The sequence below is a fragment of the Falco punctatus genome (genome assembly GCF_963210335.1).
Source record: "Falco punctatus genome assembly, chromosome: 11".
Taxonomy (NCBI): Eukaryota; Metazoa; Chordata; class Aves; order Falconiformes; family Falconidae; genus Falco; species Falco punctatus.
This window is the reverse complement of record NC_137591.1, coordinates 26,014,856-26,039,484: the sequence shown is the minus strand read 5'-3', so window position 1 is coordinate 26,039,484 and position 24,629 is coordinate 26,014,856. Positions and strand designations below refer to the sequence as shown.

Genomic DNA, 24,629 nt, shown 5'->3' with positions numbered 1-24,629 from the left:
TTTGCTGCTGTTATAAACACCAGGAATTAATATTGTCCGGTGCCCTGGGTATTCACCGAGGGGCAGGGCAGGGTTTTTTCTGTGCACTTTCATGTAGGCGTGAGGATAGCTTGGGCTGGGAGCGTGTGCCTTCCCCAGCTTCCCAGGCCACATGTCTAACGCACAGGGGGCAGAGGGGCATGATTTACAAGCAAGCTGCTTCCTAACCTTAACGTGCTGTGATGCACCCACTGCCCTTTAAATAACCGCTGTCTTTTGGATGCATAAATACTTCAGGGGGAAGAAAAAAACCCCACCATTTCCTCCTGAAAGACCTAATTTATCTGGAATTATCCATCCTTGGCTATAAATCCCCTGTAAAACTTGGCATGAGTTTAAAAGCAGTTACAGCAACGACTGTATATTTTTATCTGAAACCTCGAGAAAGAACAAATTGAAGCCCTAAACAGCAGTTACAAGACGGCGCAGAGAGCTGCGCTGGTGAGAGTGGGGCTGTGGAGGGTGCCTTGCCTGGAAAGCATTGTTTTGGGGTACTCATGAACCCACCCCCAGCTTTTTGGTTTCTTTCTGAGCAATTCCAGCTTGAGAAGTTACTGTAACGCAGCAGTTTTCCCTGCTGTGCACAAAGTCTGGCAGCACACTCAGTGTGGGAGTCCCAGCTGGGGCAGCAGTTCTTAAGTCCACTGCTAATGTTTGCTGAGAGCCACATCCTCGCTTGCCTCATCCTTCAGGAACCAGGGCACAGGTACACACAGAGCTGGTGTCCACCTACTCTCACACACGTTGAGGCTGGTTCTAACTCCTCCGGCTTCCCACTTTTTCTTCTTTCTTCTTCTTCTCTCCCTGAAGCAGGAGAGGATCTAGCTTTTGTTTAAATGAGGCCACATAAACATAAGCAGCTGCAGTACACTTCCCCGTGCAAAGTAGGGCAGGTCTTTAATGGCTTACAATTCCTTGGGCTGGGCTTCTTCCCTTCAACCTCCGCCTCTGCCTCTCTCCCTAAAAGATGAAGAGCCCAGGTTTGTGTGTGTCCTCATTATGCCAGCCAGCGGGGAGCAGGAGCAGTGCCACCGAGTCCCTCTGATACCTCCTGGGGCTCTCCCTGGGTCGTGGCCCCCCTCCTGCAAGCAGGGATGCCCCCCGGCGCCAAGGAGTGGGCAGCCAAGCTACATGCATGTGTGGGGTTCAGCTCAGCACCTTCACAGCCCTCCAAATCCAGGTCCAGGCTCAGCCCAGCCCCGCTGGGCTGGGTAAGGAGCACTCTCAGAGCCAGCAGCCTGGCTGCGTCACCTGGGAGGTGTCATCTCCAGGGCCGCCATTCCCACCAAGCAGTGCCAAAGGCTGGTGAAGCGCAGGTTGCGTGAGACGAGACTCTGCGGCCAGACGCAACCGTGGTGGCCAGGCTCCATAGGATGCAAGGGGGTGATGGTCTGTGGCATCAAGCACTTTCCTCCCAGGCAGCTGCCATGCACGAAGGGCTAGCTGTCACACGGTGTGGGATGGGCATATCTGACTGTGATCGTTATTTATGTCTTCCACTCTGTGTAAGCAGTTTGGTAGTACTCTTGAGTGCACTGGGACCTATTCACTTCCCAGGAGTGCGGTCCCTGCATGGAAAAGATTAACAAGTGAATCATGCAAGCGCAGCATGGCGAGACAGAGCTGTGACCGTGAGCAGCTGAGGCAGTTCAGAAAGCTGCTGGGACCTCATGCCACCCTGGGGACAGCTTGGCTACCCTTTCCCCTGCTGTGTTCATCCTCAATAAAAAGTTATTCTGCATTAAGCGAGGCGCAGGGCATGGTAGTGGGGGCCCTGGCAGTGGGACAGTACCTGGTGGGAGCCCAGTTCATGCCATGGTGTGGTGGGAGCTGAGGGGGGCTGTTGTCCTCGCTGTCCCCTGGCCAGCACGTGGAGGGACCCTAACGCTCCTTCTCTGCTATCTTTTCCAGGGATGGAGGGATGTGTGCGCAGCTGGGAGCAGCAGGAGCATGGCACAGCCCCACAGGGATAGATGTGAAGGTGGTTCCCTGTGAGGACACGGCGAGACCCTCCCAGACCCTGGAGGAGTGCGGGGTCTCACTGGGGTGAGGGGAGCTGCCCATCCTGCCCAGCCGGCCAGGTCTGCCTGCTGCCCAATCGCCTAGTGCATTCCCAGGGAGCTGTACCAGGATCTGGGGCTCGGAGCCTGGAGGTGCATTAGCGCCGTCAGATCACTGGAGAGGCTGACAACAATGGGGAACCTGCCACAGAAGAGGGACATCCCTCCAGGAGGCCCCACACACCTGTGAGCCCTGGCTGCAGGTGGCAGAGGGTGTTCGGCCAGCCCTGGGGCTGGGGCCAGAGCTGTGGCACTTACGGAGCACAGCCAGCAAAGGGCCAGGAGCTGGGGTAGGGTCTGCAGGGGCAGCCTGGAGCCCTGGGAGAGCAGGGCTGCCTGCTGAGCCGCTGCTCCTCCAGGAACCTTCTCCTGGAGCTGGGGGACGGAGCAGCCCTTGGTCGCCGGGCTCACTGCAGATGTCCCCTTGTGCCCCGCTGGCAGGGCTGCTCCCCTAGTGCCAGCTTGGAGGGACAGCTGCTCATCTCACCATGGTGCTGCCGCCGCCTGACAAGCGTCACGTCTGTCTGACCACCATCGTCATCATGACCAGCATGGCCTTCATGGACGCCTACCTGGTGGAGCAGAACCAAGGCCCCCGCAAGATTGGCGTCTGCATCATTGTGCTGGTGGGGGACATCTGCTTCCTCATCGTGCTGCGCTACGTGGCAGTGTGGGTGGGGGCAGAGGTGAAGACGGCCAAGCGGGGCTATGCCATGATCCTGTGGTTCCTCTACATCTTCGTGCTGGAGATCAAACTGTATTTCATCTTTCAGAATTACAAAGCTGACAAGAAGAACCTGGAGACGGTGGCCAGGAAAGCCCTGACCCTGCTCCTCTCCATCTGTGTTCCGGGGCTCTACCTGGTGCTGGTGGCCTTGGACAGCATGGAGTACATACGGACCTTTCGGAAGAAAGAGGACTTGCGGGGACGCCTCTTCTGGGTGGCTCTTGACCTGCTGGATATCTTGGACATCCAGGCTAACCTGTGGGAGCCGCACAGGACCGGCCTGCCCATCTGGGCAGAGGGGCTCATGTTCTTCTACTGCTACATACTCCTCCTGATCCTGCCTTGCGTGTCCCTCAGTGAGATCAGCATGCAAGGGGAGCACATTGCCCCGCAAAAAATGATGCTCTACCCTGTCCTCAGCCTGGTCACCATTAACATCGTCACTATCTTCATCCGGGCCATCAACATGGTCTTATTCCAGGACAGCAGGGTCTCCACCATCTTTATAGGCAAGAACATCATCGCCATCGCTACCAAGGCATGCACCTTCCTCGAGTACAAGCGGCAGGTGAAGGAGTTCCCCCAGAACGCCATCGCCCTGGAGCTCCAGCAGAACTCCCTCTCCCACAACCAGACCATCCACAGCACACAGGGCATCCCCCATGAGCCATCGCCCACCAGTGAGATCCTTGACACATGAGGGATGGCCTGCAGATGAGCCTTGGTTCAGACAGCCCCATGCCGAGTGGAGGAGGGATGCTGCTCTCTTGCTGCCACGGGGCGAGCGCAACGGACAAATCCCAGCAGTGAGGGCTCTTCTAGGCACAAAACACCAACCATGTTTTAATTGAGCTATGGAGTGTCCCCTAGACGTCTTCATCTCAGGTATAACCCTAGGAGTCCTCCAGACAAACCAAATGAACTTGCAAAGGACCTGAACCAGCTAACCCTCTCTCTCCCTCCTGCCACCATCTCCCCTCCTGAGCAAAGACCACTAAGGTTGCAATGTCCCTTTTTACTCCTCAAGCACCTCACCTTTACTCCAAGCCTGGAACGAAGGTTTTGTTACCGGAGACCTTTTTATGGAGTGGGGACAGGGGCATGGGTGTTTGGGCTGGGGGGGAGGGTGGGACGTTTGAATCAGTAAACCCTGTGATCGTAGATGTCTCTTATCTCCAATGGTTGTGTTTACAGTTTCCTATTTATAACGGCTCCCAGGGGCTCCCGGGCAGCCCCAGGGGGCCGGTGTCCTTGCGGTGGGTGCTGGGCAAGAGCAGCAAGCCCTGCGCTGGGGAGCAGGGCGGGGGGCCAGCGTGGCTCCCCAGCCCTGGGATGGGGGGGACTGCGCCTCCACCAGCACACTGTGCCGACTCTGCTGGGAGCAATATTTGACAAGCTAAAGCTAATCTAATGCTGGTGTTTTATGTATTTCATTCAATCCAAACAACTCAGCACAATATTTCTATTTTTAGAAGGGTCTCTCTCCCCCCCACCGCCATTGTGAGCCTCCCTGCCTGCAGCAGCCGTGCAGCCTGCCTGCAGGCGCAGGCACCCGGGAGGGCTTAGTAATAAGGACAGCGACGATGCCTTTCACCCCAGCATCGAGCGTTTATAAAGAGGGCTGCTTTCCACAGCTACTATATTTTTAAAATTAAATATTTCCAAAAAAACCCCAAACCACAAAACCCCCAAAAGAGCTGGGAAGGACGTGCTGCCCCGGGCAGGTGGCTAGGTTCGGGTGGGGGGGCACGGGTCTCTGCCATGCTGCTGTGGCGGGGGCTCAGCTGGCCACGGGCAGCATGGCGAGAGGCGAGGGCCAGCCAGACAATAAAAGCCCCATGAGAGCAATGGCTTCTGGTGGTCTCTTTTCTGCCAGTGTGTGGAGGGAGGGAGGGGGGCAACTCGGGGGGCAGCTCCTGTACAGTCCAAATCACTTGGGTCCTATATCTGCCTCCCCTGGAGCCCCCAAGTGCCCTGCCGAGGTGCTGTGCCCTGCACTCAGCAAGCAGCGGGCACAGAAAGCAAATAAATAATTTTTCCAGATTAAATGTTGCCCCAGGGGCTGGGCACCTCTCAGCTGCCTGCACCTGGGGGGAGGCGCAAGGAGACAAGCAGAAAAGCTGTATCTCAAACACGCTGAAATGGGATATTTTTGCTTTTTCTAAACCAAACATTTCATTTTGAGGACACAGAATAAAATGCCTGATGCTGTTTACATTTCTCTTCCACATTTTCTCCGGGCTCTGCTCACCAAATTTGACCTAAATCCACAAATCATTGTAGTCTCTATCTTTTCAGCCCATCATGATCTGTCCAGACCGTTTTGCCCAGCCCTGGTCCAGCCTTCCAAATTTAGGACCAGGCAATCACAGCCCTGCTCAGCTGCTCTGTCACCCAAGGATGACTTTGAAGGGGGGAGTTCTCTACTGGGAATAAATCCGCTGAGAAATAAAATGACACCTTTGCCAGCAGAAGTGAGTTTGCAGTAGATTTAGCCAACTGGAAAAGTTTCTTCCTCCTTTCCCTCAGAGAACATGAAAGGAAGAGGGCAAGTGATTTAAAAGGTATTAGCAGAAATTAATTAAATTGCGAAATTATTATGGAATACCTATGGAATTACATATTACATCTCTACTGGTGCCATTAAAATACATGCGATTAACATCAGTACAATTAACTCCCAAGTATCTAATATCATTCTGCCACTCTTTTAGGTAATTAATTTATGAGCTTTTGTTTTACAGCTCTTCCCTTGAACTGAGCGGAGGAAAACCTGCCGGTGCTGGAAGTGCGGTGCTGCTGGCTGCAGCGCGGTGCTGAGCAGCTGGGGCTGGCACCAGCTCAGGCAGCGCCCAGCATCGGGCTGCACCCACAGCAGGTGTTTTATCCTGGGGATAAAATAAATTACCCAGGGGTTACTCTGACAGGTTGTTGTGTGTATTTTTGTTCTGTCTCAAGCCTGGTAGCTAGCTCTGCAGCCATGCCTTATATTGGAATGGATTAATATTGCCTTGAGCCTGGTCTGTTGCTAAGGTTGCTTGGGGGGATGTCTAGCTGTGCTCCCTGGGTGGAGCCGGGATGGGAAGGGAATAGTGCTTCATCCTCCTGGTGCCGTAACCTCTGAGCAGGCTTAGGAGTCCCCACCACCTTTTCCCTGAGGTTGCAAGACACTGTTTTCCACTGCTGACAGAGGGTTGTCATCTTGGTGGAGAGGGGTGTCCTTGGGGAAGGGCTGCCCTGAGCCCCTGCATTAGGAGCAGCAGTGGGAGGAGAGGTCCTGGAGGCGATGCTCACCTGGGATGCAGTGCACTGCATCATTCCTGTAAAGGTGCTTGAGCACACTGGTGCTGGAAGCCTGCTCTGTGGTGAAGGGAGGGAGGAGAGGCTTTTCTCACCTTCTGCTGTTCAACATCCCCTGGGGGCTCTGTGTGCATCATGTTTCTTACTCAGCAACGCAACCCTTCCTTTTCAAAACCATCTTGGAAGCAAGTGTTACGAGCCAGCCCCTCCACAGCAGCCGCCAGAGGAAGGCTGGGAAGCGAGGGGAGAGGAGAGCTGGCTGGGAGAGGTGGTGTGGCTGGTGGCTGCGAGCAGAAGGGAGAGCCAGAGCAGCCAGCAAAGAGCTGGGAGACATGGAGACAGTGTCGCAATGGGAGCACTGCAACTGCTCCTTGCCCAGTGCTTGCTGAGGGCAATGCAATGCAAACTGCCACCGCCACAAAATCCAGCCCTGCCCAGCAGGTTCAAGAGCTCCAGGAGCCTTGGGACCGGCAGGAGGGATGGCACAGTGGTGGTGGCCGTGCAGGGTGAGTGGCTCCCAGCCTGGCTGTTTGCTAGGCGAAGGTGATATTTTGCTGCGGGCCATGAGAACTAAAGGAAACAATTAAAACTAAATAGGCTGGAACCGAGCAATTTTTCAGCTTTCCACTGAGAAGGTGTATCGGCAAAAGAGCTCCTTTGTGAAATGCTAAATCCTCCTGGCAAGCTGTAGACTCCCACCTGCTGAAGTGAAAGCAGCACGGCAATAATGCAGAAGAAGGGGTGCAAATTCCCAACCCTCCAGTGGAAAACCCACAGAGCAGCATCCCTTGCTGCCATTCAGAAACAGGCCACGGGCATGAGGGAGCTCCTGCCCTTGGCGGGGAGAGACTGGTGGTGCTTTTGGGGGCCCAAGTGGTGCTTCCCTACCGGTTGCCGACCTGCTGGGCAGTGCTGAGGTGAATGTCTCCTTCCAAACCAAGAGACAGCTCCTGGAGGAGCCAGCTCCAGCCTGTAGCTTGTAGGAGATGCCAGGGTGATGGTACCTCTCAAGATGCAAACCCCCAAGCTTCTCTGAGCCTTCCTGTCAGGCTGGTCCTGAAGGGCAGCAGCTTGTTCCAGTCCTGTGCAGCCACAGGTAATCTGTGCTCACTCCCTGGGCAGTGGGGATGGGCTGGACAGAACCCATCTACCTCCTGAGCATTGCAGAACTGCAAAAGGAGCTGACAAGTAAGGGGAGCAAAGCATCACACTCGGGCAAATCCATCTGATGAAGAGGCAGCAACAGGCTGGTGCTGCTGCATGCCCAACGCCGCCTGTGAGAAGAGCCTGGATCTAGCTCTTGTGTCCCCACAGCCTGGAGGTACCTGCAGGACCTCCACCCTTCTTGCTGCCTCGGGCTGAATCACCAGATATTTTATCCTCCTGGGGGCTCACATCCCGCATGCAGCAGCACAACTACCTTGCTGCTGCACTGACCCATGTATCCCACAGTCAAGGGCACTGGGAAGGCAAGTGGGGTGCGAGCTATAGCTTTTCTTTCCCAGGGTCCTGGCAGCTCTCATGTGTCCTGCTTGTCCTCTGATGATTTGATGTTGGCAGGTGAAAATATCTGATGTTGCAGCCCACGTGTAAGGCTGGTGTCAGGCACCAAGCTGAAAGCACCCTGCGGTCCTGCAGCCAGATTCTCTGCATGAGCATGGCACTGGTGTCTTTTCAGGGTCTGAAAGTGCTTGGGAGGATTGAGGAGAAGACAGACAATGCAGCACAAGAATGGCCCTGCAGCCAGGCTGGCTCTCGGCAGCGTGAGACTTTGCAAACCACACGCCAAGAGCAGGGTGCCTGGGGACAGGTTGCCCTCCCAGCCCAGCACCTGCTCCTTTTTCCTGAGGTTTAATTACTGCTCCCACCCGAGTACTTCCCAGTGAACAGGCTCCCTCACAGCCACCCACAGACAAACACCCACTGCTGCTTTGGGGTGCCTGAGAGCATCACCTCCTAAAGGAACCCCGGGAAGGTGCAGGGGGCAGAAGCTGCCTGGGCTGCGGGGAAGCCAAGGCAGGGTGCAGGGAGGTGCTGTCCTGCAGGCAGGAGAGCAGTAGGATGCTTTGCCTCCTAACATGTACCGCTCCGATGTCCTCCTCAAGCACACCATGTGCTTGTGTGCACAGCCCTGCTGAGCAGCCACCAAGCCATACGGTGGGGAGCGAGTCAGGCTGTCAGGTTGTGTCTAACTGGGCAGGGTAAAAAGGTTCTCCATTCCCTCCTTGGCAAAACCCATAGCGCTGCCTGTGGGGTCCCATGCATTCTGGTGCCACCCAGTGTAGCCCCATGCACTGCCACCTTGGCACGTATTCAAAGAAGTCTTTCTTTTTTTTCTTTTCTTTTGTTCAGTCTGAGTTAATTTGTTGAGCAGAGGGAGACTGAGCATTCATGCCAATAACTGTTTTCCTCCTGCCTGCCCCAGATTCACTGCACTTTTTAAGCTCAGGCCAAGGCTGCAATAAAAAACAAAGGACAGGTGTCCAGAGCACCATAACAGCAATTCCCGTCCTCCTAAATTCCTCCTGCCCAGGCTCTGTGGCCAAAGTTTGAGCTTCTCATTAATTTAATCCTGACTTTGAACACCCTGGATTTTTCAGCTGTGTCTGGTTTTTAGGTCTGGCATCCTTGAAGGGTAATATCCATTTAAGTTACTGGTTCGGGTTTGCTCATTTAATTTCACCTTAATAAAGATTTTATGTGGTTTTGACATGTTCAGTGTCTCAAATGTATTGACACGGCAGCCTGAAGAAGCATTATGACCATAATAGCTCAGGAAGCATTAAAAAGACCCCGGCAAGGTATATTGATTGCCCTCTTTCACAGTTGTTTGAAGACAAAGACCAGTCATAGGGAAGAGCAAGTACTGTATTTTGGTTTTATGTGAGCTTCCCTGATGTTACAGCACTTTATGTGTGCAAAAGGCATTTGCAAAAATATCTGTACAAGTCCTTCATTTGGGATTCTGTCAGGAGGGGGATTTTGAAGGAATAATGCTGCAGATAACAGAAAAGTCACCTCCAAGGAAAAGGCATCAAAGCATAAATAAATAAATAAGTGAAGAAGATGCCCAGATTCTCCCCACTGGTGTATCCCAGAGGAAAATCCCACGGCTGACCACAGCTCGCTGGGGACTCACTGCAACACGTTGAGGGAAATGGTAGATCATCTTCCCAAACCTGTCCCTACAGCTGTGGGTTTCCCCATCGGCTCTTCCCGGCTAATGTACCCCTCAAGTCTGTGTGAAAATGCAAACGCATTACGGGCATGGTACACTAACTGCAACAGAGGTAAAAATTAGTAGAATGACCCATTGGCAGGGGTAGGAACATACTTGGGAGAGGAGCATAATTAGCACCTCGTGGCCAGTATTTGCTTACAAAGAGACATCCCAGCAGGCCCTGGGCAGCCACCTGCCCTACTGCTAATGGGAGGATCTTTTTTTAAAGGCAGTTTACTAATTGCAACCAGTTTCCTCCAACCCAAGCAAACATGACTTCTGTTCAAAGGAGCCATGCACCAAGGAGGAAAACCAGCTGCAGTAAAACAGCAGCATCTCTAACTGTATGGCCATGCATGATTTTGCCAGGTGATGCTGGCATGGGCTCTGCCCTCTGCACCAGCCCAGTGTGTGGGTGCAGGAGCCAGTGTTGGGCTCCTGCTTGGCTTTTGGGTAGGGAAAAGGGAAGGAGTGTGTCCCAAGAAGCAGGTCACAACAAGACACATGCAATGAGAGGACTGGTGCAGAGAGAGGTCCAAGGAAGGACTTTCCTTCCCCACCCTTACAGCACAACGTGGCAGAAGAGATATTGCTATGACACCAAGTCAACATTTCAGGCCATAAGGCCAGCAGACGTGAGGTCTGCAGGGTGTAGTAGCCACAAACCCTTTTCCTTTACATTGCCATAGCTGAGTGATTACCCTTGCCTTGATGTCCATGGCTCCCTGACTTCTTCAAATCTGCCGTGAAATAATAACCCGTTGCTCGCAGGAGCTCACGGAGCTGAGGATGCTGAGAAGCAGAGCACAGTGCCTTGAGCATGCCAGGCACATCCTCCCCCACCCTGGGTGGGCCACACCGGCAGGCATCTAATAACCCAGTGTCTCAGCTCCCAGGGCTTTACACATAAAGCCTGCTCTGCCCAGCAGAATAAATACCTCGAGCAGAAAAAGGCACTGTTTCCCTTTATTTGCACTAGTGCCAGGGAGAACTTAGTATTCAAAAAGTGTTTTCGGATGCTTCACTTCACAGCTGGTGAATGAACTCGGAGAACTCAATAAACCCCTTTGTAAGAAATTATCTCTCATTAATCTCTCCGGTGAGGCTGGCACCTGGAATAGTATAAATCTTTACCTGCACATAGTAGGAGACAGGGGAATGGGCCATAGGCAGAAAGCGTGTTATACTGGGAGAGTCCCAAATGCCAAATAAAGAATAAATCCTCATAAAATTTTCCTCCTCATCTCCTCCTGGGAAGAGGACATCAGCACTTGCAGGAGGTGGATCCTTGGTGGAAGGGCTTTTAGCAGGAGGAAAGGCAGCACAAGGGCCTTGAACAGTCTGCAGGTACTTTGGGGGGAACCTCCCCTCCCTTCCATCAGACATTTCAGGAAATGTCCAAAAGCTTTCCCTGGTGCTGCCTGCTCAGGAGCAAACACAAGGACTGCCAGCTTGCAGCTCCCTGCCTCATCCCGACTACCTGCTCTGGAGAGCACACGCTTTCTGCCTTGTCCTTAACCACAGCAACAAGCCGGGCTGGCTGTGCTGCAGCACACTGTGCACCTCCAGCATGTATGATCACACTCCTACAAGCCTCACAGCTACCAAACCCATCTCCCCCAGGCAGGACATCTCTGAGAAACGCTATGTTTGGAAAGGAGAAAGATGATTCGAGCAAACCTGGAACAGCTTGCTGTAGAAATAGCATCCAGAGTTTTCTCGCTTGCAGGGGATTCTGAAGTTTATTTTGCTGTTCTCTGCTTCAGTGCAACAGATGGCAGGGAGACGCGGTGGCCCAGAATATTAATGCTTCCCTCCAGCATCTGTGTCCTCAGAGCAACTGGCATCTCTCTTGCTGAGCATCATGCAGCCTCATCTTCTGTCTCAGGGCCATGCTCAGGGCCGCGCTCTTCCCACGTCAGCTAGGAATTAAAACGTGTGACTCCATCCGCAGTGGCTCTCTCAGAGACAGAGCATCTTGCATCACAAGCTGCAGGGCAGAGGCTGGGGCTGGGAAGCAGGGATGTGGTTATGGCAGAGATATCAACCACCTTGCCCAAATGGGGAACAAATGAAAAAAATAAAAATGCTGTGAAGCAGATCTGTTCTGTGGCCATAACCACCACGCTGCACTGGAAAGAGTATTCAGCTTCTATTTTAAGAATCGTCTCTTATTGATGTCTAATGTCCCATGACCAGTATCCAACGAGGAGCAATTAAGCATTTGCTTAGATAAAACGTATGTCTTCAAGCGATAATCAGGCAAAATATCTTCCACCATAATGTCAATATATGATTTTGTACCATGGAAATAAATGTGTCATAAAAATCCCACTTCTCCCATGTGATGGCTACCCTCTCTCCCTGTTCCCAGCAAGTTGCAGTGGCTTGCTCTGTGCTGGGGCTACTGGGGCTGTGAAGCACTGCATGGCTCAACTTTCCAGCTTGCTGGTAATAAAAGCCAAGCTCAGCCTGCTGTGTTCCTTCAGACACCTTCAGCTGACAGGCTGTGGCAGAGGACTGTAAGCCATTCAGAAGGGATAAAATTTTATACAGCTCCAAAATTTAATAATATGAGCCCCAGCAATCACACAGATAAATTTAATGGTGACCACTCAGAGACCTGATGGCTGAACTGTAATATTTGACAAGGCTGCTGAATAATGAACGAGGCTTTCTCAGACCCAGAGGGGTCTGGAGACCAGTGTTTTGGCCCTCTCCAGCTCTGTGTAGGAAGGAGCTGGCACTGTGCTGCCCATGAAGTGTGAACGGCCATGAGTTACACCTGCCAAGCCCAACGCTGGCAACTGGCCAAGTATTTTCTGCGGGGGACGTGATGCCACCAGCCCACTGGTACTCTGCAGCCTGTGCCACCCCTGCTTTGGGTTGTTGGGACACCTGAGCATCGCTTCCCATGACTGGCTTTGCCCTGCAAGATCTGTCACCACTGCCTCACACTTCTGCCAGGCACTTTCCAGGGGCTCCGCCTGATGGAGTTCTTCCTTTATTCATTTTTCTTAAAAGAAGAAAATTACATCCATACTATTATGTGCAAAGAACATGACTACTGCGGGGTTCAGGATTTAAAAGGCGGCGAGTGCTCATAGCAACTGTGCCTCTGCCATCCTCACCCAGGCACTGTAAATGCTCTTTGATTTTTGTTTTAACAAGAGCAGTGCCAGGTTCAGGGCACATGGACTTGTAAGGGAAGGGATGTGCTTTGATAGCTGGTTCTGTTCTTCTTCCACAGGTTCATGTGGGATGCAGGAAAGGTTACCAATGCCTGTAGTCAACTAATATCTGGGGCCTTGCGGAGAGATCAGCGGTGGTGCCGGGAATGACTCAGCTGCAGCAGATCTCCTTGCTTACAAACCCAGCCTTTCCAAAGCACCCTGGGCATTTGCTTTTGTCAGGATCAAGCTTACAACAGGTTTCCACTTCTTTTTCTTTTTTTTCCCCAGAACATCCCACTGCAAACCGTATCAGACTTCCAGACCGTCCCTGGAAGAAATGTTGCCTCTAACCTGCTTAAGCCTTGCCACAGTGCCCATTTAATCACTCCTTTCCTGGGCTGAGCACCTTGCCATACCCACCTCCTTCAGCCTGAGCCTTTGCAGAGCACGTTCCCAGCAGCATGCTGGCCCCAGGAAGGGTGAGATACACCTAGCATGGTTCTCAGGAGCACGATAGCAAGCTTGGCATTTAATCTGCTCAGCACCAAGTGGGATTTAGCAAAGGATCTACCTGTAATTGTCAGGCCTAAAGGACTTTTAAACATGTCCTTTAACTGGTTCCTGAAGGACTTGTACTATTTTAATAAACATCTCAGGAAAGAAAAGCTCTCTGTGGAGCATTGGCTTTGAGAACTGAAAGCAATCTCACCCTACACACAACATCAAATTTGATTGACAAGGCCAATACGATAAACCATGCTGATTGACATTAATTAGCCTGCCAGCCTTTAATTGCTTCTGATCATGTTCTACATCACTCTGATTAAAAAATTAGTCCCCTGCAAAAAAATCAATGCAGCAGGGGGTGGTTTGAGAAGATCTCAACTAGGGCCTGGGATTTCACGCTCAATGCCTTTGCTTAGCATGGGCGGATCTTTTCAAAGGGACATCACGGCACTGGGTCAGGCAGGCAGGGAAGAAGCCTTTCAGCCTAACAGTTATAATGAACCGTTCCTGCTCAAGGTGTTTTTTCTTTAGAGGAACCCAGATCCTAGAAGAAGAGGAGAGCAGCTAGCCACACAAGGCAAAGTCATGCCAGCAGCCAGAGCTGCAGCATTACGGGGCAGCAGGAGCAGAGGTGCAGGCAAGACCCCGTCAAGGAGCTGATGGGATGCAGCCGAGGCAGCTCCTTGTCCCCTTGGTTACCCACAGCCATGCATCATCACAACCCCTGCTTTGAGGCTGGACTTGGGTCTCTTGGCACAGAAAGACAGTACCACACTTGGCAGAGGAGCTTTCCTTTCACCCAGGTGCCATCTGATCCCTGCAGAAGCCCCTGTCCCTGCAGGAGTCCCCCATGCCCAACCCAGTAGATGCACACCCACCATGCCGTGTTCTGTCCTTAAGAAGTGCTGATGAGCTGGGGCATGTCTGATGAGGCACAGGAGAGGCTAATTACTGCTCCCTGTGGCATAGAGGGTGTGGGTGGTCAGGCTGTAGCTGACCTGGGTTTAGTTTAACAGCAGCTTTCTGAGCTGCAGCCAACCAGCCAGCTGGCTGGATGGACCCAGCTGAGGTGTGCCGCAGCACAGGCATACCTGGAGCCTGCAATCTCCTGCCAAGCTTGAAGCACTAACTGCAGCCAGGACCAAGTCATTTTTCTCTCTTTCCATCCCTTCTTCCTTTGCATTTGATTGCATTTGCAAATACATCCTACACTGCACCCTCGCTGCTGCACACAGGCAGGCTGGGAGGGTGGGCAGGCTGTAGCCCCCATTTCCCTTCTCCCACTTGCCTCACCACCTGGCATTTTGGGACTGTGATGACTGTGGAACCCGGGGAGTGCTTCCCCTGGCCTACTTCTCTCCCTCCCCTGGGATAATTTTCAGGAAGCCTCTGCTTTTCATAGCCTGCAGAGGTGCATTGCTGTGGGGTGGCTCCCTGTGTGGCCGGGGACAGAGGGGGCTTGTTCCTGGGGACAGCCCCAGTGTGGGGCAAACACCACCCCATCAGCCCTCACACCCCAGCTCTGCGCTCAGCCAGAGAGTCCTCCCTTTTCTCTCTTCTTCCCTTCTCTGCCAGTCCTGGCTTCCCTCAGCCCAGCCGAAGCGAGGGGGTCTGTGAGGAGCTGGGCAGGAAGGTGGGGGGCAGCAGCCTGCCAGGAGATGAAGTGCAATGCTAAAGAGCAGCCTTGGCCAACAAAGAGGGGATGAAAAAGTCTCAATGGATCGATTTTTGGGGAGAAAACCTCATCAGTTCTTTGCCAAGCAAGGACGTTTGGGGGGTTCATCACCTCTTCCCTTTTGATGCCTACAAACCGGAGCTGAGGAGCTCTGTGAAATCCACAGTTCCCATGGCAGCCAGCAGCAGCTCCCAGACCAATAAAAGCCAGGATATGATCACAATCTATTAGTTTGATAATATCATTTATAGTTGACTTAGAACTGCGTCCCATCTAATTAAAAGGGAGCTGCGTGTGAAAAGCACAAGAGCAGAAAAAGGCAGAGAGTATCGTTGCCCTGAGCTCTGTGCCTGCGCAGCTGTCTTGTTGGTGAATGGCTTTTTATTTCCTGTTTCACATTGGAGCTAATTTCATCCATCACCAGAACCAATGTGACTCATGCCCCTAGCAAGAGACTGATGCAATGAGAAAGCACCGAGAGGGAGGGGAAAGCATCGTTCTCCAGAGCCAGTGTCATCTGAAGCTCCTTTTTTCCTTAATTATGCTGGTCTATCTCCTGGGTTTTTCGGGGACTTGTGTTGTGCAAAGGCAGGGGAAAGCATGCAGTGGAAACAGAAAATCCAGTCCAAATCCTTCTCCTCTTTCTCATTGCAAGCACAGGGAAGCAGGGACAGCACAGGGCTGGCTCAAGAGCCCTTGTTAGAAGGGTTCAGGTGGAAGGCACAGGAGAGGGTAGGGATTCCTCAGAGATACATGCCTTCTTGGCAAACTCATTTTTTGTGGAAAGCAAAATGCTGCTTTTTCACCTACAGCCAAAATTCCCCCCACATGCCCCTGAATTAGAAGAGGAAAGGGAGCAGTTGTGGACACAAAGGAGTAAGAGCTGACCACATCCTATTTTCAGCCTGGGCAGCTGTATTCCTGAGGCAGCTCTCACCCGCTGGAGCTCTCTGGATGCTGCGTTTGCTCCCTGAGCCGTGCAGGTGCAGGCTGACAGGCTGCAGCAGGGCTGTGATGTTCTGATACCGCACCCACCTGTGGGCTGGGAAATAGTCTCCCACTCCCGCAGGCTGTGGTGGGTCTCTTCCCATGTCCTCTTGGAAGTGGCAAGGAGCTCAAACACACCCAGGAGCATTCTGGAGCCCACCTCAGTTGGGCAAATTATGATCTGTGTTTCACCGCAGGGCTCTGCAAAGCTTTGCCAGCATGGAGCAATCCAGCTTCCCTACTAAGAAAGTCATCCTGAGCAGGAGCATCGCTTCTTTCACAAGCACCTAATTGTCAGAGCTGGAGAGGTGTTGGAGAGCATTTGGAGGATATAGGTCATGCTGATGAAGAAAATGTAGACAGGTCCCTGGCATCTTATAGCCCAATGGAGCTGGTTCAGCCGCAGTGGCCGCTGCCTCGTCTTCCTCACAAGAGGAAGAAGGAACGGTGGGCTCTGGAGCCTGCCCAGATCCCTAGGCCCAGCACCAGCACCATGGGGTGTTTGCACAACTGTGGGCATCACGAGGACTGCCAAGGGCCTGCAGGCTCCTGAACGATTTAGGTGCTTTTGAAAGATGTGTACTCTGTCCCTGAGCAAAGGCACTGAAAGAACTACCAAGCTGGAGGATCTCTTGGGGATCTCGTGGTGCTGTAGCACCAGCAAGGAGCTCCTCTCCTTGCTCCTACCTGCCAGCTGACCAGAAAATCCCCCTGGCCCGGCTGCAGCCAAGAGCACAAGCTGCTTTCCCAACCTGCCCCAGAGGGTTTGCGAGAGCTTTTCCAGGTCAAAGGGATATGAGCTGTTGCTTTCCTGAAAGACTTGTTAACTGGAGCACTCTCCAAGGAGCAAGCTGTGCAGGATGCTGGACAGAGCATGGGCAGAGGGGCAGCCTACCAGGGCTTAGGCTCAGGGTTGCACAGGAGGGGGTGCTCACGCTGTGGGGAAAAAGCAAAAGCCCTCATCTGATATCCACCCTGTGCAGGGACCCATGCAGGACACAGCCCCTACATACTGGGCACAAGATCTTCCTTGCTCACTCCCAGGCTGCCTTGTGGCAGGGGCTCTGAGCAGGGCTTTCCCCTGGAGTGCAGCATCCTGCTGTCTGTCCTTCAAGGTGATCACCAGCATCTCGTGGCATCATTGCCTGGCTGCTCCTGCAGCACCTATACTTAAGGTGAGATTTTCTGGGCCATCAAAGCATGCAGGGCTGGCCACCATCCTTATTCAGAAAGCAGAGACCTGCTTGCCTTTCAGAGCGTGATAATAGAGCTGTGAAATTTCAGCTGCTTTATTCTGCAGGCAGCCTCCAGCACACTGGTGTTCTCAGAGAGGCTGCCAAGTTGTCTGTTCTCACACCACATTAGCTGTGCTCATTGCAGGCTCTCACCTCTCCTTGTGAGTGCCAACGTCTCCCTGATGCATGCGGGGTCTGCTTGTCAGAAGTCCAGCTGCAAGTCTGGGTGCTCAGCCTCCAGGCTTCACGAAGTCCCTCTTACCTAGGCGCTAAAACTTAATCTTGCATGCTTTAACTGAAATTCATGGCCCGACTATGTGCAACTCCCTGTTGGAAAGATGCTACTGACAGCCTCTGGTTTGTTCTCTGCCAGGGAGCTTGGGGACCAGCTCCCAGGAGCACTGCACAGCCCTTGGCATGGGGACACTGGCATGGGAACCCTCCCCACTACCTGGGCTGGTACTTCTCCCCTTAAACAAATAACCTCTGTGTTGAATTACATTTCTTAATTTAACATTCCATCTAATCCATGTATACATTGACATCCAGGGCCATCTTTCCATTTCATTTGAGGCCATCACTGGATTTCATCTTCCAGCTTCCAAAGGCAGTCATTTATCTCCTCCACAAAACACCTCCTTCCTGGGCTTTCAGCATCGCACTGCTGCTCTGGGCTTTCAGCATCACGTTGCTGCTCTCCTGCCTGTGAAGCAGAAATCCGAACAGAGCCACGTTGCCTCCCAAGCAAACCATCTCTGCGGGGCTGGCTGGGCTGGCTGCAAGTCACAGCTCAGACAGGCTGCAATTAGTAGGTAGGATGCTTTCTGTAAGCCCTCTGCTTCTGCAAGCTGCCCCCGCTAGCTTCACCCTGATACTTTCTGGGGACGTGCTCAGATCCAGAGTCATGCCAGTGAGCAGGTTACAAACTCTGCGAATTATTTCACCTCTGTCCCTGCCAGTTCCTTCCCCTGGAGCCCGGTGGCAGTTCTGCCTATGAGACATGGGCCATGAGTGGGGCTGCTCCCTGCTGCCGCGTCCTCCTGTTGGTGGCTGACATGAGGAGCACAGTCAATAATTGGAGCTGATGAGCTGTTTCAAGCAAATGCTCTGTCTCCATGTTAACACGCACCTCCAGGATGCAGGAAAATTAAGCAAACTCATGAAGCAGAAGCCAAATTATCTCCAAATGGGTTTTCTTTCCAGCGTTGCTGAAGAGGTGTCAGTCACTTTTCAGATTATTTCCCATAGCTGGGGATGATGAAGGAAGACATCTGGGATAAAGGTTCCTTCTGCTGCCGTCATGCAGAGCAGCTCTGTGACAGTCTCTCCACCTGACAGGCCTGAAGAATTAGATCATTTATCTGTAAAATCAGCTTTCGCAGCGATGTCCCCAGGAGCCGAGGATGATGGGCTGGGAAGGAGGGAGTAGCCATGGCAAGACAAATACCAGTGATGGGCAGAGAGGCTTGCAAAGCATGTGAGAGCATCCCGGCCACTAGTCCATACATTTTAATGGAAAATTACTTCCAGTCTGTACACTTTAATGGAAAATGAATCCTGTCAAACCCTGCATGTTGGGTTTCTTCCCCTCCCCTGTAGTTACAAGCTTGATTGATAAAAGTAAATGTGTTGACATTACACATAGGTACCTGCCATGGTATCACCCATCAGCCTGATTCATACACATGGGAGGTACAGATGTGTGCAGTTTATAGACTGAAAATTGTCTCATAGATAGATCTGAGAGTACCTGGAAATGGAAAAGCATCACTCAGTGGTGCTAATTCTGGTGGCACCCCACAGATACCAGTCTTCTGTTGTATCATTTTATTAAGATTGTTCAAAGTGAGCAGGAACATGATTTTACATAATAAACAGGCAGGGGTGGGAGCTGCTCCTTGAAGCTCCATGCTTATTCCCCCCAGAGCAGCCACCAGCAGCATCCCTTGCTTCATTGGGATGCTGCAGCAGGATAGTGAGCAGGTTGGGCCATGCTGCGGGACACTGCTCTTCCCCTAACCCCCCTGTCTCTCCAGCCTGGAGGGCTCTGATACAGCCTCTGCGGTGCAAATCAAAGCAACCGCATCAAAGGAGACAACAGCAGAGGAGAAAGGAGCCTTCAAAGGCAGCTGGCCATGAGGCCAAAGAGAATTTATCTTTAATCATTTTCTCCTGAAAGGGGAAAATCCCACCCACTGCACTGGGCTCTCCCTGCCTAAGGCATGAAACAAGCAGGGGCAACCCCTGCCACCACCTGAGCAAGCAAAGCAGGAGGACAAGACATGTCTCCCAGGACCAAGGACACATGAGGTGATCAAACCCATAAAAACAAGGCACCTCTGAGCTTCCCACATGCTGGAGAGCGCAGGCATGGGGCAGTTGGGGTTGCTTCTGCCCACTTCAACTGTGCACAGGGAGCAGGAGGCTCCTGCCCATGGTGGGATGCTCCCTGCAGCAGCTGCCTAGTGCATCACCAGCCCTTTTGAAGTGGAGGCGGTGGCAAGATTTCCACCAGTCCCATCAAGAGGTGCTTCTGACCACAGCATTTCCCCCTGGGGATTACTCCTGACAGCCAGCTTCATTGCTTCTGATACTAATATCCTGCTGCTGCTCCTCATCCTGCAGCCCTGGCTTGAGTGCCATGTCTGCACCTGTCCAGCATTTGCTTACATTTATGGGCTGCTTCTGAGATGTTGTCTCCCTCTGCCATACATATTTCATTTGTCAAAAAAAACTACTTGGGAAAAAACTCAGATGAGACTAAAAAATCCAAGCCAGAAGTCAAGATGCTCTTGAGCTGACCTGCCTCAGGGGACCTTCACCCTCATCAAATAGGGTGACTAAAATGAATGCATCTGCAATATTATTGCAAATGAAGCCGGCTGCTTTGCCTTTTCAGTATTTATGACCCTTTTCATTTGTGAATGTTCAAGTATACCAGCTTAGGCTCACAAAAGGTGGAAATGAAATGCATCGTGTCTGTCTAAGAGCAGAAAATAAGAAAGGAATTTCCTTGCCATTTGGAAAAGCTCCTTTCATTATCTTTATAATAAAGGTACAGGCTGGAAGTCCTGCAGATAATTTGCACAGGACAAGGTACTCTCGGTAAGGGTAAAAACCCATCTAAAATAAACCTCTATTGCCAGAGAAGTATTTAGTTTGGATTTGGGTCAGGATATTGTTCTAATGCTAGATGCCATTGCAAATCTCACTGCAGGCACTCAGTGCCATATTTCTGGTGAGCACAATGAATGGCTCATGAACATCTGTATCACAAGGATTCAAAGGAAATCCTGACGAACTAGATAGCCTTCTAGGATGGAATGACTGGCTGGGTAGATGAGGGTAGAACAGTTAGTGTTGCCTACCTTGACATCAGCAAGGCTTTTGACACTCTCTCCCATAACACCCTCATAGGTAACCTCAGGAAGGGTGGGTGAGATGGGTGGGCTGTGAACGGGCTGAACGGCGGAGCCCAGGGGGCTGTGACCAGTGGCGCAGAGCCTAGCTGGAGGCCTGCAGCCAGCGGTGTTCCCAGGGTCAGCACTGGGCCCTGTCCTGTTGAACTTAACCGTCAACGCCCTGGGGGAAGGGGCAGAGGCACCTTTGCTGGCAGCTGTGCTGGAAGTCCCCGTGAGGAGGGACAGGGACACATGTCATAGCCAAGCTCGGGGACGCAGGAGAAGGGATGAAGCTGGCACCAGCTCAGCTGCCAGCTGAACCTGGAGCACAGTGGCCCACCAGCACCAGAGACCAAGGCCTTCCAGGAGCCCCGTGTGGGCGTACAAGTGTCACGCTTGTGGCTAAGGAGACAGACAGCAGGGAAGCCTTTGGCTTTCAGTGCTGAAAATACTTGAAAATTCACGGAACGGCGGAGGTTGGAAGGCACCTCTGGCAGTCAGTTTGTCCAGCCCCCTGCTCAGGTAGAGTTAAGATTTTTGTTTAAGATTTTTCGGCTCTCCTCCTAACATGGGCTGCCACTTAGCCCCCAGCAGGGTCCCCAAGAGGGTTTTGAGCAGAACCGCGTCACGCCTGCCCAGCTGCGGCACAGCGCTGAGCGCAGCTTGGATGGAGCTCTGGGCACAGCTCCTTCTCGCTGAGCAGTTCAGGGCACTGCCCAAATGCCCGGGGACACAGTCCCGCTCCCCTGCTGGGCTCAGCGGCTGCCGGCGGCGCAGCAGCACATTTCCCGCCAAACCCGCCTACACAGGTCCTGCCCAGCTCCGCCTCATCCTTCGCCACCTGCCGGGTGGGCAAGGAAGGGCATTGTGACATGACAGAACCTGGCGTGACATCAGCCCATGGCTTGTCTCACCGGCAACCCTTGCAAGCGCAGACAGTCAGGGCAGCCCCTCGCGCCTGGTGGTCAGTCCCTGAAGTCTGCTCAGGGCGACAGCCCAAGCCAGCTTGTGCATCCAGATTTTTTCTCTCAGGAGAGAAAATGAAGTGGCTCTGCCTCGTTGCCTCCCTGAGCGTGGCTCTCTGCGTGGCAGTTCCAGCTGTTGGTGGCCTTGACTTTTCTAGCTACTACAGCTGGATCACAACCAAGATCAACATCCTTCATGATGTCCTGAAGGAACTGCCGATTGTCACAGACAGCATGGCCGCCGAATGGATGAGCACCATTGGCCTTCGCATCCCCCGCAGCTGGGTCAGGTTCAGGATGGGCATCTTTCCCAAGGGTCTGAAGCAAGCACCCTCCAACGCGGAGAGCATGGCCGCCGAATGGACGAGCACCATTGGCCTTCGCAACCCCCGCAGCACGGTGAGGGTCAGGATGGGTGTCTATCCCGAGGGCCTGGAGCAACCACCCGTCAGCGCAGAGAGCACGGCCTCTGACCTGCCCCACACTCTGGTCTGGCTTTGACACTGCCTTGCCCAGGTGGACATGACCTGGCTGCTTTGCAAGTCTGGCCAAATCGTGTGACCGTTCATCACGGTTTGGATTGAGCTTTACCTCTGGAGACAATGGAGGAGACGCCGGGAACAGGTGAGCAATCGCGACCAGTCGTGCAGGAAGGGATTGGGCTTTGGGGAGCAGGGAACCACAACAGCCTTGGCCCAGAAGGCTTGCAATGAGAAAACAAACCCCAGCACGGGCAAGAAAGCCTCAGCAAGGCCCCGATAGGTCCTCTGCCTCTTCCCCAGGGACACACCAGGCCGCAGGACTGAAACCCTCCCCAGCCCCCAGCATGACACAGGGCCTGCCAGAGCTTTCCGCAGCCCAGCGTGCTGCCCAGAGCAGACCGGCAAGGCGGGAGCTCTTCTGGAGGAAGCCAAGTCCAGCAGGACACTTCTTGGCCCCCCAAGTCCCCGTCTGTCTCATTGTGCTCCCGGCCCTGTCCTTTCCAGGGAAGGGGTTCGACGGCCTCATCTTCCGTGCGGACAGGCGGCCGGGAAAAGGGCACCTTCTCCAGACACGAACTGCTCTGCCGGCTGGACGCCCAAAACACCCGCCTGCTCAGGCTCCTGAGGACTGTTTACCGCCTCTGCCTGAAAGATCTCCGGCACCAGTACTACAAGAGGAAGGCACGAGAAGAGGACAAGAAGAGGAGAGCCTCTGGTAGCTCCCCGTGCAACGGCAGCTAGAGCGTGCGCTCGGTGGGTTGGCACTGTGAAAGGCAGCGGTGCAAGCGAGTGCTTGCTGTCCATGCGAGGTGGGATGTGGGGCAGGAGAGAACAGGCATCCATGACTGTGAGGTGCTGCATGAGTGCCTGCGTCCCAGGAGGAGGGCCCCGCATCCCGGCAGTGTGCCCATGTCCCCGTGAGCTTCCCGGTAGGTGTGCGTGTCCCACTGAGGTGCCTGGTGCGTGCCCTTGTCCCAGTGAGGGGTGTGGGGGTTGCTCCCCACGTCCCAGAAAGGTGGCCATGGCAAGTGCCTCCCCGTGACCCACTGGGGTCCTTAGGACCTCCAAGGTTGGTGCAAGGGCAAGCGTGACACTAGGCAGAGGGTCAGGTGTTAGGGACCCGGTGGATAACAGTTCTGCCCGTGGCATTTTCACCCAGCTAACAGTGACTTCTCTTCAGGGTGACCGCCGGCTGCTGCCTCAGGCCATGCCTCAGCCCACCAAAGGCTCCTGGGATGAGGGCCCCTCCACAGACCTCAGCCTCCTCCGCTGGCTGGAGGCCATTACCTGGGCCCCGGTGACCATCTTCCCACAAGGTGGCCATGGCCATGGCCCACGGGTGACCACGCCACCGGTGGGCCGCCTGTGCCTGCCCTGCACAACAGCCAGCGGGCATTCGGCGAGGATCTCTGCAAGGGCCCCTTCGACACCCTCCCCAAGGTGCTGCCAGGGCCCACCGGCATCCCAAAGGCCAGGGCTCATCTCCGTCTCCTCGAAGCGGACAGCCAGAGCATGCCTGTGCAGCAGACACCCGGGAAACTCGGCTGAACTCCTGCCGGGAGCAGCCTGCTTTCTCAGTCTTCGGGCGCTGTTCAGATCTATAAAGTGTATTTCTCCTGGAGCACGTGTCGTTTGGGTACCGAGGGGTGCCGGGGAAGCGGGAAGAGGAAATGCAGTGGTGCGAGCCAGGCTGCTCTGTGAGGGCTTGCAGAGCGTGCGCTCCAGGAGAAGCGGGAGAGCTGGGCTGGGAGAGAGCGGGCACCCATGGCTGTGAGGTGCCCCGCAGGCACCCGTGTTCCAGGAGGAGGGCCCCGCATCCCAGCAGGGTGCCCCACCTCCCAGTGAGATGCCTGGTGGGTGCCCATGTCCCAGCAAGGCGGCAGTGGCCGCTGCGCGCCCAGGGCCCCACGGGCCACCTCCCTCCAGGAATAATTCTAGACTATTCGCACTCCTCATTCTCAAGGGGATACGAGCACCCGCATGCAGCAGTGCTGGCGGGCAAACGTGGCCAACCTCCTGCCAGGTTGAATGAAAAGCGAGGCATTTTCCTGTGGGCTCCTACACTGCCCACCTCGGGGTAAGGCAGGCTCTGGGCAGACATCTGGAGCACCAGGCGGCTGCGCTGCCGTTCAGCGAGTCCGGGGCAGGGTGGAGAGCTGGGCGCAGAGGGACCCAGAGAAGTTCAGCCAAGGCAAGTGTGAGATCCCGTGCCCGGGGGGGAGCAGCCCCATGCATCGGTACGTTCTGGGGGCTGGCCTGCTGGAAGGCAGCTCTGCGGGGAAGGGCCTGGGAGCGCTGGTGGGCAGCAAGTTGCCCATGGGCCAGCAGTGTGCCTGTGTGGGCCGGCAGGCCTGTGGGATCCTGGGGTGCGTGAGGAGGAGCGTGGCCAGCAGGTTGATGGAGATGATCCTCCTGCTCTGCTCTGCCCTGCTGAGGCCGCGCCTGGAGTGCTGTGTGCAGTGCTGGGCTCCCCAGTTCTAGAGAGACGTGGGGGGGACAGGGTGGGCAGCCTCCCTACTGGAGACGGTCCAGCGGAGAGCTATGAATCTCAGGAAGGGACTGGAGCATCTCCCTTAGGAGGAAAGGCTGGAGGAGCTGGGCCTGTTTAGCCTGGAGAAGAGGAGGCTGAGCGAGGATCTTATCAATGTCTACAAAGGCCAGTTCCGAGAGCACAGGGCCAGGCTGTTCTCTGTGGTGTCCAGTGACAGGGCAAGGGGCAAAGGGCAGTGGGCACCAATGCAACACAGGGAGTTCCACCTGAATAAGAGGATAACTTTTTCACCTTGAGGGTGATGGAGCCCTGGCACTGGCTGCCCAGAGAGCCCATGGGGGTCTCCTTCTCTGGAGACGCTCAAACC

At 54.0% G+C, this 24,629-nt stretch overlaps 1 protein-coding gene across 1 annotated transcript in view; it reads left to right on the top strand.

Annotated features, from left to right (window-relative positions):
* LOC308071510 (transmembrane protein 121) overlaps positions 1-23,392 on the top strand; it is a 56,307-nt gene extending 32,915 nt beyond the window's left edge. The window contains exon 2 of the mRNA XM_080407031.1: positions 1,951-23,392. Coding sequence (XP_080263157.1) covers positions 2,588-3,526 — 939 coding nt within the window. The 5' untranslated portion in view covers positions 1,951-2,587 and the 3' untranslated portion in view covers positions 3,527-23,392. The remainder of the gene's footprint in view (positions 1-1,950) is intronic.
* Positions 23,393-24,629: the final 1,237 nt, after the last annotated feature.